The sequence below is a fragment of the Chelon labrosus genome, assembly GCF_963514085.1.
Source record: "Chelon labrosus genome assembly, chromosome: 12".
Classification (NCBI taxonomy): Eukaryota; Metazoa; Chordata; class Actinopteri; order Mugiliformes; family Mugilidae; genus Chelon; species Chelon labrosus.
In genome coordinates, this window is record NC_140345.1 from 16,009,484 (window position 1) to 16,022,037 (window position 12,554).

At 39.7% G+C, this 12,554-nt stretch overlaps 1 protein-coding gene across 3 annotated transcripts in view; it reads left to right on the top strand.

Moving 5' to 3' along the window:
* Nucleotides 1–451: 451 nt before the first annotated feature.
* Nucleotides 452–12,554, top strand: part of cdkal1 (CDK5 regulatory subunit associated protein 1-like 1) — a 209,023-nt gene continuing 196,920 nt past the window's right edge. Inside the window, exons 1-3 of one of the 3 annotated variants that reach the window (XM_084557649.1) lie at nt 452–1,752; nt 3,882–4,045; nt 5,109–5,221. In XM_084557649.1, coding sequence (XP_084413775.1) covers nt 3,888–4,045; nt 5,109–5,221 — 271 coding nt within the window. In that variant the 5' untranslated portion in view covers nt 452–1,752; nt 3,882–3,887. Of the gene's footprint in view, nt 1,753–3,352; nt 4,046–5,108; nt 5,222–12,554 lie in introns of those variants that run through there. The other 2 variants (XM_084557650.1, XM_084557648.1) reach the window with 2 other exon arrangements.

Sequence of the window (12,554 nt, forward strand, 5' to 3'; positions counted from 1 at the left end):
CTGAGTAGAACTCTTTATGTTTTATATATATTCATCTTAAATCTTTCGTTGAAAATTAAGATATATACAAAAAAGTCGACTTGTGGGTGTGAAATGCTTTTAATGTGAAGCTGCAGCAGGAGTTATGATATTTTTAAAGAGATTACTTTAGCAATAACTTCATATATGAAAATACATGTACAGTATCTCCTTCTATGTATTTCATCTGTGAAATAGGTGCAATCCAGAGGTACACTCCCTGATGATAAATGGGGACTTAACATTTACTTACCAATCTTCAAAAGACATAAAGTTCAAGATAAAACATTCTTTAAACATTTTGAATTAAATTAGTCTACATGTTTTTTTTTTTTTTTTTGTTTTGTTTTTTTACACAGACTGAAAAGAAGTTAAGGGGCACATGCAAAACTTTTGAGCTCAGACTTCAATTAGCCTGTTAGGGCTACGGGTTGTTCACAATCATCGTTAGGAATGGCCAGGTGACGCATATTCCAAATCTTTATAAATACTCAGACTCCTCTAACCCTGTTACAACAGCTGACAACCACGAGAAGCTGACAGACTGCTGCTTAGCACTGAAAACTAAAATACTATTTGTCCACAAAGCAGATATGAAGTCCATAAATAGATAGTGAAGTCTTTACATGTAGCTACTTCCTCAGTGTAATTAAGGGATGCCAGTCAACAGGGATGGTGGTGTTTGAGTTGAGGTCCAGAAGAACATTCGACTTTGTCAGAAAACTGATCCAAGGACTTCTACGAATCAAAATCATCATTTGAAGGTCAATAAGGAACATTAAACAGACTGTGGAGTGGATGCGCCAATGGGACCTTCGAGTAAGAATATTGGGAGGACAACATTTTCTGCAAGATTCGGCATCAAAACTTTGCAAATGAGCAACTGAACAAGCCTGATGCCACTTTGAAACAACAAGCGATGAAGCTAAACTCAAATCCAACACAATTTCATGGAAAGAACACCTCTCCGGTTGTCAAGCACAAAATGGATTGATCATGCTTTGGGTTTGTGTTGCAGCCAGTGGCACAGGGAACATTTCACCGGCCAATTGAGGAATGAATTAATTTAATGACCAGCATATTCTGGTAGCAAACCACCATCTGTAAAAAGCTGAAGACGGGAAGGAAATGCCTCTGAATATTCAATGGACTACCCTTAGAGATGCAAGTTAAAAGTTTTTCCATTGACCTTACTATAGGTCATCAAGCCTGTAGACCCCAGAAAAGAATTGAATGTTTATGTCAAATGTTAATGTGTAAAATTTAACATAGAACATATCTTTTTAAGAGGTTTTCCTTTTGTGATTTGTATTTTATTTGAAGATGAAAGTTTAATGTCATCTTTTTGTCTTACCTGCAAATATTTTGACCACTAGGGGCGCGCAATCGCCGCTATTACTGTAAAAACAAAATGTCTTTAGGTCATCTGTACTACTGGAATACTGTAAAAGCATAAAATAAACGCACTAATATTAAATATGTACGCTGGTATATGCTGGTCAGTGTGATATTACGAGCTGATTTTAAAATATTAGGAATTCAATCCCTCTCCATTAGCAAAATGCGCATCCGTTCAGTTTGTCCGTCTTTACTTTCCGTAGCTACGCACAAGTATGGCTGTCTGAGAGTTGTTTCTACTGTTTTGGTGGTGTAAATAATCATTTCCTCCGCTTGCAAAACATCAGTTTCTCGGAATTCGAGTTGATCTACACCGACATCCACATTGCGACTCAGGTGAGATACTTGTGAAGCGTCTCAGTGCGTTTGTCGGTCCACAGCAGGAGGCACGTGGGTAATAGCTAGCTAATGAGGCTAGCCACGCTAATAGCTAGCATGCTCATGTTGACCAACTAAATGCAACTGTAGGTTGATGAGTACATGTTCACAGGTGTTTCTCATTTGTAATAGTAGACGATAATCAACCTGGCGCGTGCACGCGTTTACATTATTTGTGGAAGTCACTTGAACTAATGGAAATACCAGCTCGGTAGGTAATACAACTTAAATATGATTACTTTTGTGTACAAACCCTTAATATGTATTACCAACACTACTGTTATATTTAATTAGGCACATATTTGAGCAGTCACTGTCAAAAACAGCCAAGTATTTTTCTAATTTCTTACAAATAAGTAATGTATTCGCAACATATTGGTTAGGACTTAAAATTAAACGTATTTTTTAACAGACTTTACCAAAAAATTCTGCATTTCTGCTAATTGAGTATTTCTGAGAAGTGTTTCAACGTCAGTATTAGCTTATTTCTAGAAAAAATAAAATAAAACGAACATAAAGATAAGTATACCAAAGTCCCCGTGTTATTCCTATGAAGTGACTACATGCACCTGAGATGGACAGATGTAGACATCTCACTGAAAAGCAACATTTGCACGCATTTGCCAGTTCATTAGGCACACCAGTGAAAACCACTGCTTTCTAATATAACAGTCATGGACTATGATTGTTCATGATTGATAAGTTTAATGTAATGTACTAACCGCAGCCTCCAAAATGAAAACACAGTTGAATCAACACCTCTTTGGTATTATAAAAAAATCATGGATGCCATAACCTTCATGAGGCTAAGATATAGTAGTCTGAAAGCCAAACCAACTTCCCTGCCTGTACATTTTTTGTGTGGGAGTGTTGACACTAAACCTGATGATGCTCCTGCATAGTCTGACTTGGTCACTCAGATCAACTGAATGCTGTGGAGTTAAATTTGTTTCCAACAAAATGGCCCTGATTGGTTGGTTGTAGGACTATCCAGTTGCGCGCAGAGGTGTGTTTTATCTCTGTATCGGTTGAAACGTACACCATAATGAAATTAAAATAGTGTGCTACAAGACTCATATTCCGATAAAAACTGAGTATGGCTTTGCCAGGTCAATGATTTAGTGCAGGACTGTCATATTAGAATTCATTAATTGTTTCTAGTGAAGCTAATGAACCTTCAAGTGAGTGTATGTGTCAGTGTTAATGAGGACAAGCTCCATCTTGTGTTACATTCCACTTTTTTTTATATTGATCAGAGGAATTATTTACTTGTAAAAATTCAATATATGAGTCCTGATTTGTTGATATTCAATACTGATATCTTGTCACTTTGTTCAATTGCGAGATTTTTGTTTTAGCAAGATTTACAGAAAACATTGGCTGCTGAGATGGTATCCAATGTAACATACTCCTTTTGAAATTTGTACAAATGTGGCCATTTAGGTTATTGGTAAGTGTGTTGTAAGTCTGTTTGGTCTTGCCACCAGAAGTGGCAATCAGTCAATGTAGGCAAAATAGCCCAATGTATTTATTATTAGATTACAGTTGCACTAAACTAATTATCACAAAACACAAAAAGCAGGCCCAAAATCATAAAGAGAAACTCCTGTGGAGGTCTATTACTGTACAAGAGGCAAACATACAAGCCATTTAAGACTGCTGAACAGTTTCATCTAAAAATCGTAAACCATGGCACAAATGAAAATGGCAACAAGACAAAAGACAGCTATGCTGCATCAAGTCTACTACAGATTCCTAAACAAAGAGAAAATGTAATTGGCCAAAGATATTGAGTGCAGCAGATGAAAAACCTTTAAGTGATGTTGAGCAATGCTCAAAGCTCAGAGCTGGAAGGAACAAGTGTCGCCCTGGTTCATCCTGCTACTGCTACAGAAGTCTGGCAGTCCTCTGTGGGAATCACTTGATTGTTGCAGCTCTAATTGATAAACATGTCATCTCAATGTGAGACTGGAATGGTGCTCCTAGTTAGTATGACCATAGTTTTAGTATTAAAAATTCAACCAATGCAATATTTGGGCAAAAGTCATTTTCTTTGTTTTCTGACAATCACTACTTTTGATTTTCAGACCATAATGCCGTCCGCCTGTGACTCTCTGATTGAAGACATTGAGGACATGGTGTCTTCTAGTGACCCCACTCCTCATGAAAGACTGTCTGCTAGAAAGAATATCATACCGAGGGCCAGGAGGAAGAAAGAACTTGTAAGCGAGGAGGAGCTCCAGGCTGACAGGTATGTCAAATATTTTATACAGTAGAGCAGTAATGTTAAACTTTTATTACATATCTGGACAAGCAGATGTATGATCTTTGTTAAAGATTTGTCCACAGATATGACTGATACTGGAACTGGATACTGGAACAATGCTACAAAAGCTAGCTTTTTTAATTGTTCAACTAGGGCAGTACAGTGGTGTGGTGGTTGGCACTGATAGCTCACAGCGAGAAGGTTCTGGGTTTGAATCCTTTCAGTGTCGAGTTTGCATGTTTTCCTTGTGTCTGCGTTGGTTCTCTCCAGCTTCCTCCCAGTTAACCTTGTTAGGTTAATTGGTGATTCTAAATTGGCCCTGTCCAGCGTGTATCCTGCCTCTTGCCCATTGACAGCTGGGATAGCCTTCGGCCCCCCCGTGATCCCCCAAAGGACAAGCGGTTACAGGAAATGAATGAATGAAATTGTTCAACTTAAATTTGAATTTTAATATATTAAGTATAATATATATATTTCATCTGTGAAAACCATTGGTTTCTAAAGTTATATTAGTATTGCCCCCTTTAGCAGAAATGACTTCTTGTAGCTCTGCTTAAAGATCTTTTTCGACAACTCTTCCATGCAAAAGTCCTTCAGTCGGGGAAGAGAGGGGTTTCATATACTGCCTGGTTCAAATTTCATATCAAGTCTTGTCTTTGACAAGGCCTTTCCTCAATCTGCAGCAGAGGTTTTGAGACAGTACAAGCTAAAGTAAATTGTATACGGAACTTGCTGAAGAATTTGCAAAGGTTTAGCCACTTGACTGAGACACTGCATTCGAAAAGCATTGGTTTTGTGGTTCTCAAACCACAGAACCAAAGCCGGCCTGAAACCAGCCTGAAGAAGCTTTCTCAAGAAGTCTCAACCTTGTTGTTTTGTGGAAAGCTTTTGTATTTAGACATACTAAAAGTACCTTTTAAATCTGAAGAGCTTTTGAAATTATTACCAGTTAATTAATTCTATGGTCAATTTATGATGTAATATTATATTTAGATAAAGATTTTACAATGTCTGCATGTCTTATAACAGACTTTCATTTCATTTTTAGTTTGATCCCTGGCACACAAAAGATTTGGATGAAAACATGGGGCTGCAGTCACAACAACTCGGATGGAGAGTACATGGCCGGACAGCTTGCTGCCAGCGGATACAAGATGACTGGTAAGAGCTTGTCTTTCATCGTGGTTGTTTGTTTGAAGTCCACTGACTGGAAGTTAGTGAGCAATGTACTACAAAAAAATACTAATAGAATACTAAAATAAGAGTTAAGATAAATATACAGTCAAGCCCAAAATGATTCATACCCCTGGCAAATTTTGACATGAAGTTACTTCTATTCAACCAGCAAGTTTTTCTTGATTGGAAATGACACAGGCGTCTCCCAGAAGATAAGATGATGTACAAGAGGCATCGCTGAGGAAAACATTATTTCTCGGCTTTTATTTACATTTGAACAAAAAGTGGCATGTCCAAAATTATACATACCCTTCTCAATAATCAATAGAAAGCCTTTATTGGCTATTACAGCAGTCAAATGCTTCCTATGAAGACTGACTCGGTAGCTGACCAGCTTTTTGCATGTCTCCGCTGGTATTTTTGCCCATTCATATTTAGCGATGAGCTCCAACTCTTTCAGGTTGGAGCGTCTCCTTGCCATCACCCTGATCTTTAGCTCCCTCCACAGATTCTCAATTGGATTTAAGTCAGGACCCTGGCTGGGCCACTGCAAAACGTTAACGTTTTTGTCCGCTAACCGTTTCTTAACCACTTTTGCTGTGTGTTTTGGGTCGTTGTCGTGCTGAAATATACTCTGGTGCCCAAGGCCAAGTTTCCCTGCAGACTGCTTGATGTTGTTGCTGAGAATCTTGATGTATTGCTCTTTTTTCATGGTGCTGTTTACTGTGATTAGGTTCCCTGGTCAATTGGCTGAAAAACACCCCCAAAGCATTAGGTTCCCACCACCATGTTTGACAGTGGGGATGGTGTTCTTAGGGTTGAAGGCTTCTTCTTTTTTACGCTAAATGAAAGATACATCATTGTGGTCAAACAATTCAATTTTTATTTCATCTGACCATAAAACAGAAGACCAGAAGGCTTGTTCTTTGTCCAGATGAGCTTTGGCAAAGGCCAAGCGGGCTTTTGTGTGCCTTATCTGGAGAAGTGGTGTCCTCCTTGGTCGGCGTCCGTGGAACCCAGCTGTGTGCAGTGTCCGTTGGACTGTCTGCCTTGAGACGTTGCCACCAGCAGAGCCCAGATTCACCAGGATGGCCTTGGTGGTGATCCTTGGTTTCTTTTTCACCAATCTCACTCTTCTCCTGACCAGCACTTTTGGCTTCCGACTACGTCCTCTGAGATTTTCCACAGGGCACAACATCCTGTATTTTTTAATAAAGCTTTGCACTGTAGCCACTGGAACTTGAAGACATTTAGATATGGCCTTATAGCAATTTCCTCACTTGTGAGCAGCCACATTGCGCAGCCGCAGGTCCTTAGTGAGCTCCTTTGTCTTAGCCATGATAGTCCACAAACCAACTGCAGAGAGCTGCTGTTTTTCACCTGTTGAGTTGATTAAAACAGCTGTTTCCAATGAATCAGGGTAATTAAGATGCTTTAGAACAGCTTGGACTATTTGGAATGGTATACAACTTTGGATTTTCCCATAGACTGTGAGTTTGCAAAGTATATGAATAATTTTGGACATGCCACTTTTTGTTCAAATGTAAATAAAAGCGGGCGGCACAGTGGCGAGGTGGTTAGCACTGTGTGGAGTTTACATGTTCTCCCTGTGTCTGCGTACTCCAGCTTCCTCCCACCATCCAAAGACATGCCTGTTAGGTTAACTGGTGATTCTAAATTGGCCGTAGGTGTGTAGGTGTGCATGTGAGCTTGAGTGGTTGTCTGTCTCTCTGTGTCAGCCCTGCGATAGACTGGCGACCTGTCCAGGGTGTACCCCACCTCTCGCCCGATGACAGCTAGGATAGGCTCCAGCAGACCCCGCGACCCTTAACAGGAACAAGCGGTTACAGAAGATGAATGAATGAATGTAAATAAAAGCTGAGAAATAATTTTTTCCTTAATGATGCCTCTTGTCCATTGTCTTATTATCTTCTGGGAGACGCCTGTGTCATTTCCAATCAAAAAAAAACTTGCTGGTTGAATAAAGTAACTTTATGTCAAAATTTGCCAGGGGTATGAATAATTTCAGGCTTGACTGTATAAACAAACAAATGGTGAAATGGTACAACGTGTCCATATTATGTCAATATCAGGATTAAACACAAGGGGGCGGTCTTACCTTGTAAGTAAGCTGCACATTGTGCATCATTCTGATGGGGGACTTTAGTTTTTGAATCAACTGAACTTCCCAGTCCTCAACAAACTTATCCATGCAAATGTATTGATATATGTTTAAAATAGTAAATGTGTGGGTTTTGAACATGTTTAAATTTTGTCAGTCCTTGAACAAACTGATGGAGTTTGTTCCTTCCTTTATATGTAATCATCTGCTGTTTGTAAATGGCCATTGTTACATCAGTAGTTTAAGTACTTTAATCTGACGGAGCAATACAACAGAAAACACACTAGACTTCACAGACTGTTAAAGGATCATGACTTTGCTGAATGCTATCTCTCATTCTTAGTTTTACATGTGTTTTGCATGGACTCCAGACATATTATGTTCTGGATTATCAGAGATCTTTTGTGAGGGATTCATTGTGAGGGTGTTTGTGTGCACAGACAAAAAGATAAAGGTGATTATTTCACAATGTTTGTGTTAGATTGTAGAGTTGCTCCGATCAGCATTTTTGCATCCTATCACTGATGGCTGATCGTGGGAAGCGCTACTGCTCGACACCGATCAGTGATCACAGAGTCTGTCTGAAGCTGCTTTAAAAGGAGACTTATTTTGATTATTTACACATAAACTACCTAACTGAAAAGCAGAAGTAGACTTGTGTCGCTTGGGCCAGAGCAGAAAAACAGCTTTTGTTGTCCAGTCAATTAAAAAGCGTCTGTCCGGTTTGAGGGATGACTTGCTCTGATAGATAGATGTTCATCTGTGATGATGCTTGGCTGCCGATGCCTGCAAAGATAGCATGCAGGGAGCTGGTTCCTGCTACTTCCTCTGGTGCACAGGGCTGCTACGTTCTGCTGCACCGGTCCAGAGGCCAGGACATCACAAAGCAGACCATGTATCCTGGGCTAGAGTGCATTTTGGGTGCGCGCTGGGTAATGATCTCTCATTCTGTGTATCATCTGATTGTCTTATCTGTCAGGCCATTACAGAGGTTGTCGTAGAATATTGGTCGATAATGATCCGTGGCCAATTGATCAGAGCACTCTAAGGTTTGTAGTTGCCAGTTAAATATGATCTTCTGATCAGTTTTGTGTTCTGGGTTGTCCGTGTGTATAACCTCATGGACTTGTGACCACGTGTGATTAATTGTGCCCTAGCTATATGAATACATTATGAGTGTTTGTGTTGTACCATGTGTCTTTACACAGCAGCATGTATGTGTGTGTGGCGAGAGAGCGACCGACTGAGACAGAAGAAGAAGAAGCGAGTTAACCCCTCAGGCGTTTCTCTCTCCGTGGGGTTTCCACAGCTAAAGAAGGACATTAATCACATACTTCAAAAATGCAGATGTACCCACTCAGTCAACAAACACACCCAAGACATAATTTGCTCCTGAGCATGGGCCAACTGTTTCCCCCCCCTCATCTGGTAGTTTAGACCCTTGATCTCTCGATCTTTTCCACCTTTCTTTGTTTGGGATTTTCCTCTGTCCTGTGAGCTCCTCTCCTGATACCACATGTCTCTCTCTCTTCACTGACTTTGTTGTCTCTCACTTGCATTGACTCGGTAGCAGATCATTTTGTGTACAGATTGTTCCTTCATAGATCTGTTTTGACTCTTCAAGTTTGTGGAATGGTTTCAATTACAAACAAGTGAAAACCTGCAGTGGTTTATATTCAGTGAGGTTGATTTTTGCACAAGAAATGTCTGTCTCTCTCAGAATCTGATTACAGCACACATTGCTTCTCTGCTTGTCTTAAGTTGCTCAGCAGATAAAGATGCAAGAGGGTGTAATGTAATATACTCTGAGGTAATAAGGTTAAAACTTGCAGTTATGGATATTGGATTTTTTTCTAATCTCTGGATAGGTTTGTTTCTGTTTCCTCCTCTCCCTAAAAGCAGGCTATGCAGTGACCACACAAAAATGGTGATTCCAGAAAGTGTCACAGCCTTTTCATGTTATTGGTTTTTCGCCTAGACTAGAAAAGAACAGAATAGAATAGACTTTATTGCCAGTTGCACAGGTACAAGAAACTACAGGTACATTGGCATGCTTGTGCAAGGATCCATGAGTCAGCCTTTATAAAATAAAAACAAAAAAAATAAAGGTAAATGTTTTAAATAGCAGCAGAGGAGGAGAAATACATGCTAAATACACACTATTATTACTAAAATATAAACACAAAGTGAATAAAATAACTATTTTTTGCTTAGTAGAAATACCCCAAATCTATGCTTATAAAGGATGTCGCTCCACGTTTCTTATCTTATAATACAGACAGTTGTAAAGTTCAAAATGAGATTAAAAACACATTATTGTATGCGGCATCCAGACGCGTTGACATCGTTCATCAAGATCAGACACGTCACTTGATATGTGATGTAGGTATACTTGTCAGTGTCGAACCAGAGTTGTTTTAGTGTCTTTTATCTTTCGTTTGCCTATTGACTACATGCATTTTATTTGCTAGAGGGTGTATTCATGTTTGACGTTTAGATGTGTATTTGTCTACCTGGTGTTTGCAGCGCTGCACTGGCAGGTGTGTATATTTATCTTATTAGCTCCAGTGTTAGTATCTTCTTTCACTGACGCCACTGTGATGAGGAGCATCTGCTTCATAACATTTTCTTACCAGAATAGCCGTGGCTCTCTAAATACATGGTCTCTAGACGTGATATTTTTAATGTCTAATTCTTCCAAATACACATTATTCAATGAGAGCAGTGCCGAGAGATTCCTGTTGCAACTGTGTTTTTAACAACATGAAGATTTCAATTCTAGAAAAATGTATAAATGTTTACTGTCCAGGTGTTTTCACATCCAAGTCTTCTTAATATTTGGCACATAATAGCTTAGAAAAAGAGTAATCCTCTGTCGTTTGTCATGATTTTTACCCTATAATGTAGACCAAATATACCTTAATCTTTCACTGTTAAATACTGCCTCTGTCCTTCTCCTTCAGCCTTCTATTTCTTCTCTAATTCCCTTCCCAGTAAAGTATTTTAAAGGTCAGTGTCTCACTGCTGACGCTAAAGGATTAGTTTGGTTTCTGTTGTCTACACCTCAGCTGTTTATCTATATCTTTTCCCCATGTTTGCTTTCTTTTGTCCTTTTTTCTGTCCCTGTCCTCCTGTTTCCTCCTCCTCCTCCCCTGCGACGTCTCCCTTTCCTTTTCTTTGAGTTTACGCCTTCATACATTCTTTGTATTTACCCCGTAAGGTTGTTGGAAGGAGAAATTGCCTGTCGTGGCCAACATCTAAGGAGATTACACAGGGGTACAGGTAGTGATTGTTTTCAATGGTGTCGGAGTGTGGTGCAGTTTTATAGAACAGCATGACATTTTACGTACAAGTGTATGGGAGAGACTGGAACAATCTGGAATGACCAGCACTGAAATGAGCTAGTGATCGATGCGAACATTGTCATTTGTGAGTCAGAATGTCCTTTTCCAAACAAAATGGTGTATAAATAAATATCCGACTGCTACCTCTGAAGGGGCGGTTGTTGAAATCCGCAGTGTCGCTCTGCAGAGTTTAATCAAAGAGTCTGGACAAAGACAGCTTTCACTGCTCTGAAAACATGACATCACCTTCTCTCCTTTCTCCCTCTCCCATCCTTCCTGCCTGTTTTCTCTTTCGCACTCAATGCCCTCCCGTGTCGTTCTTTCATCCACTTCTCCAACACTTTCTTTCTTTCTTAAACTATGACATCACCTGGTGTGAGTCGTAGTAGCAGTTCTCTTGTTGGCCTATAGATGGCAGCCTTGGCCCATGCAGGAGTTTTTTTTTTTTTTTTAATTGAAATGAAGCATCTCTGCAGTATCAGGATGAGGTCATCCTCCTCAAAAACACTCTCTGTTCCCATTCATAGTTTTAAAACTTGTTACTTCCCCCTTTTTTAAAGCTAAACATGATGTTATCTGAGATATAATTAGGCCAGCTGGTTAGGGCTAAATGTAGACAGTGTGTAGGTGTCAGAGTGTGAGAAGATTGGCAGCTTTGTTTGGCTGGAGAGCATCTTGTTTCTTACATTCACTTGCAAGTCGTGGGCTTATTTACAGAGATAAATAATCAATGTGTGTGTGAATAGAAAATTTCTTTTAGCCTCTTGTGAAAACAACCTGTGTTATTTCCCTCTGCTTTCATCGTCTCAACACTTGTTTTACTGCCTGTGCTTGTTCAGCCTGGCTTGTCCTTAGTTGTTGTTCCTGTGTACAACCAAAGAGGGCACTGTTTACCCATGATAGCAGACTGAATGAACCTCAGTTTAGAAGCAGAGCAATGCCAAATAGTGACTTCATAGAAAGGCATGTATGCTCGCACACACACACACACACACACACGCATACACATGCAAACGCACACAGACACACGCACACCCTTCATGGAAAGTCACACCAGGATATTTTGATTGTTTTTGGCTGGTCTCCTCCCCTCCCAATCTCTTCTCTGCCAGCCAGCCACGCACACAGCTCTTCAGTTATAATTTTACATACCGGTTAGGCAAAATTACTCCCAGGTACACAATGTCAGCCAAATGAGGCGTTCTTAGTTCCTGGTTTGGACACAGACGGTTGGAGGATATAGCTTTCAGAGAGAGGGTGTGTGCTGTTTTGATAAAATGATACGAGGACTTAATTGATCAACAGGATTTACAGGTTGGGGACAGCAAATGCTGGGGGCGTCACATACTATGTCTTATTCCTTTGCTGTCTGAGACAAGGAACTGCTTTTAAATTGTGATATTAAATGCATCATTGACTTGAAAAAACATCTTATTATATTCTTGGCATTAAATGTGCTTTTATTACCAGATGCCTGTTTGAGCTGACACACATAATAATCAATTTGTACTGAATGGCAGCTGAAGAAAATACTATACATTTGTAAATAAATGTATTTTACTGACATAAATCTTAAGTAATATTTACTCACTTTTACCAGTTTTACATTTTGAATTTGATGTTTGAGTTGTTTGAGCTGAGAGACCTTCCTAATTGATCTCATACTGCATTCGCGTTTCAAGCGCTTCTGCTGCTCTGTGTGATTGTATTACATCACTGTAGAGTATTCTCACTCTGAGTGAGTGTACCGCGCATACATGCCGTCTCATTCATAAAACGGAGTGTGTGAGGGTCTTCTGATTCGCTGACTGTGTGCTACGCAACATTACACGCCGCAATATTATAGCCAATG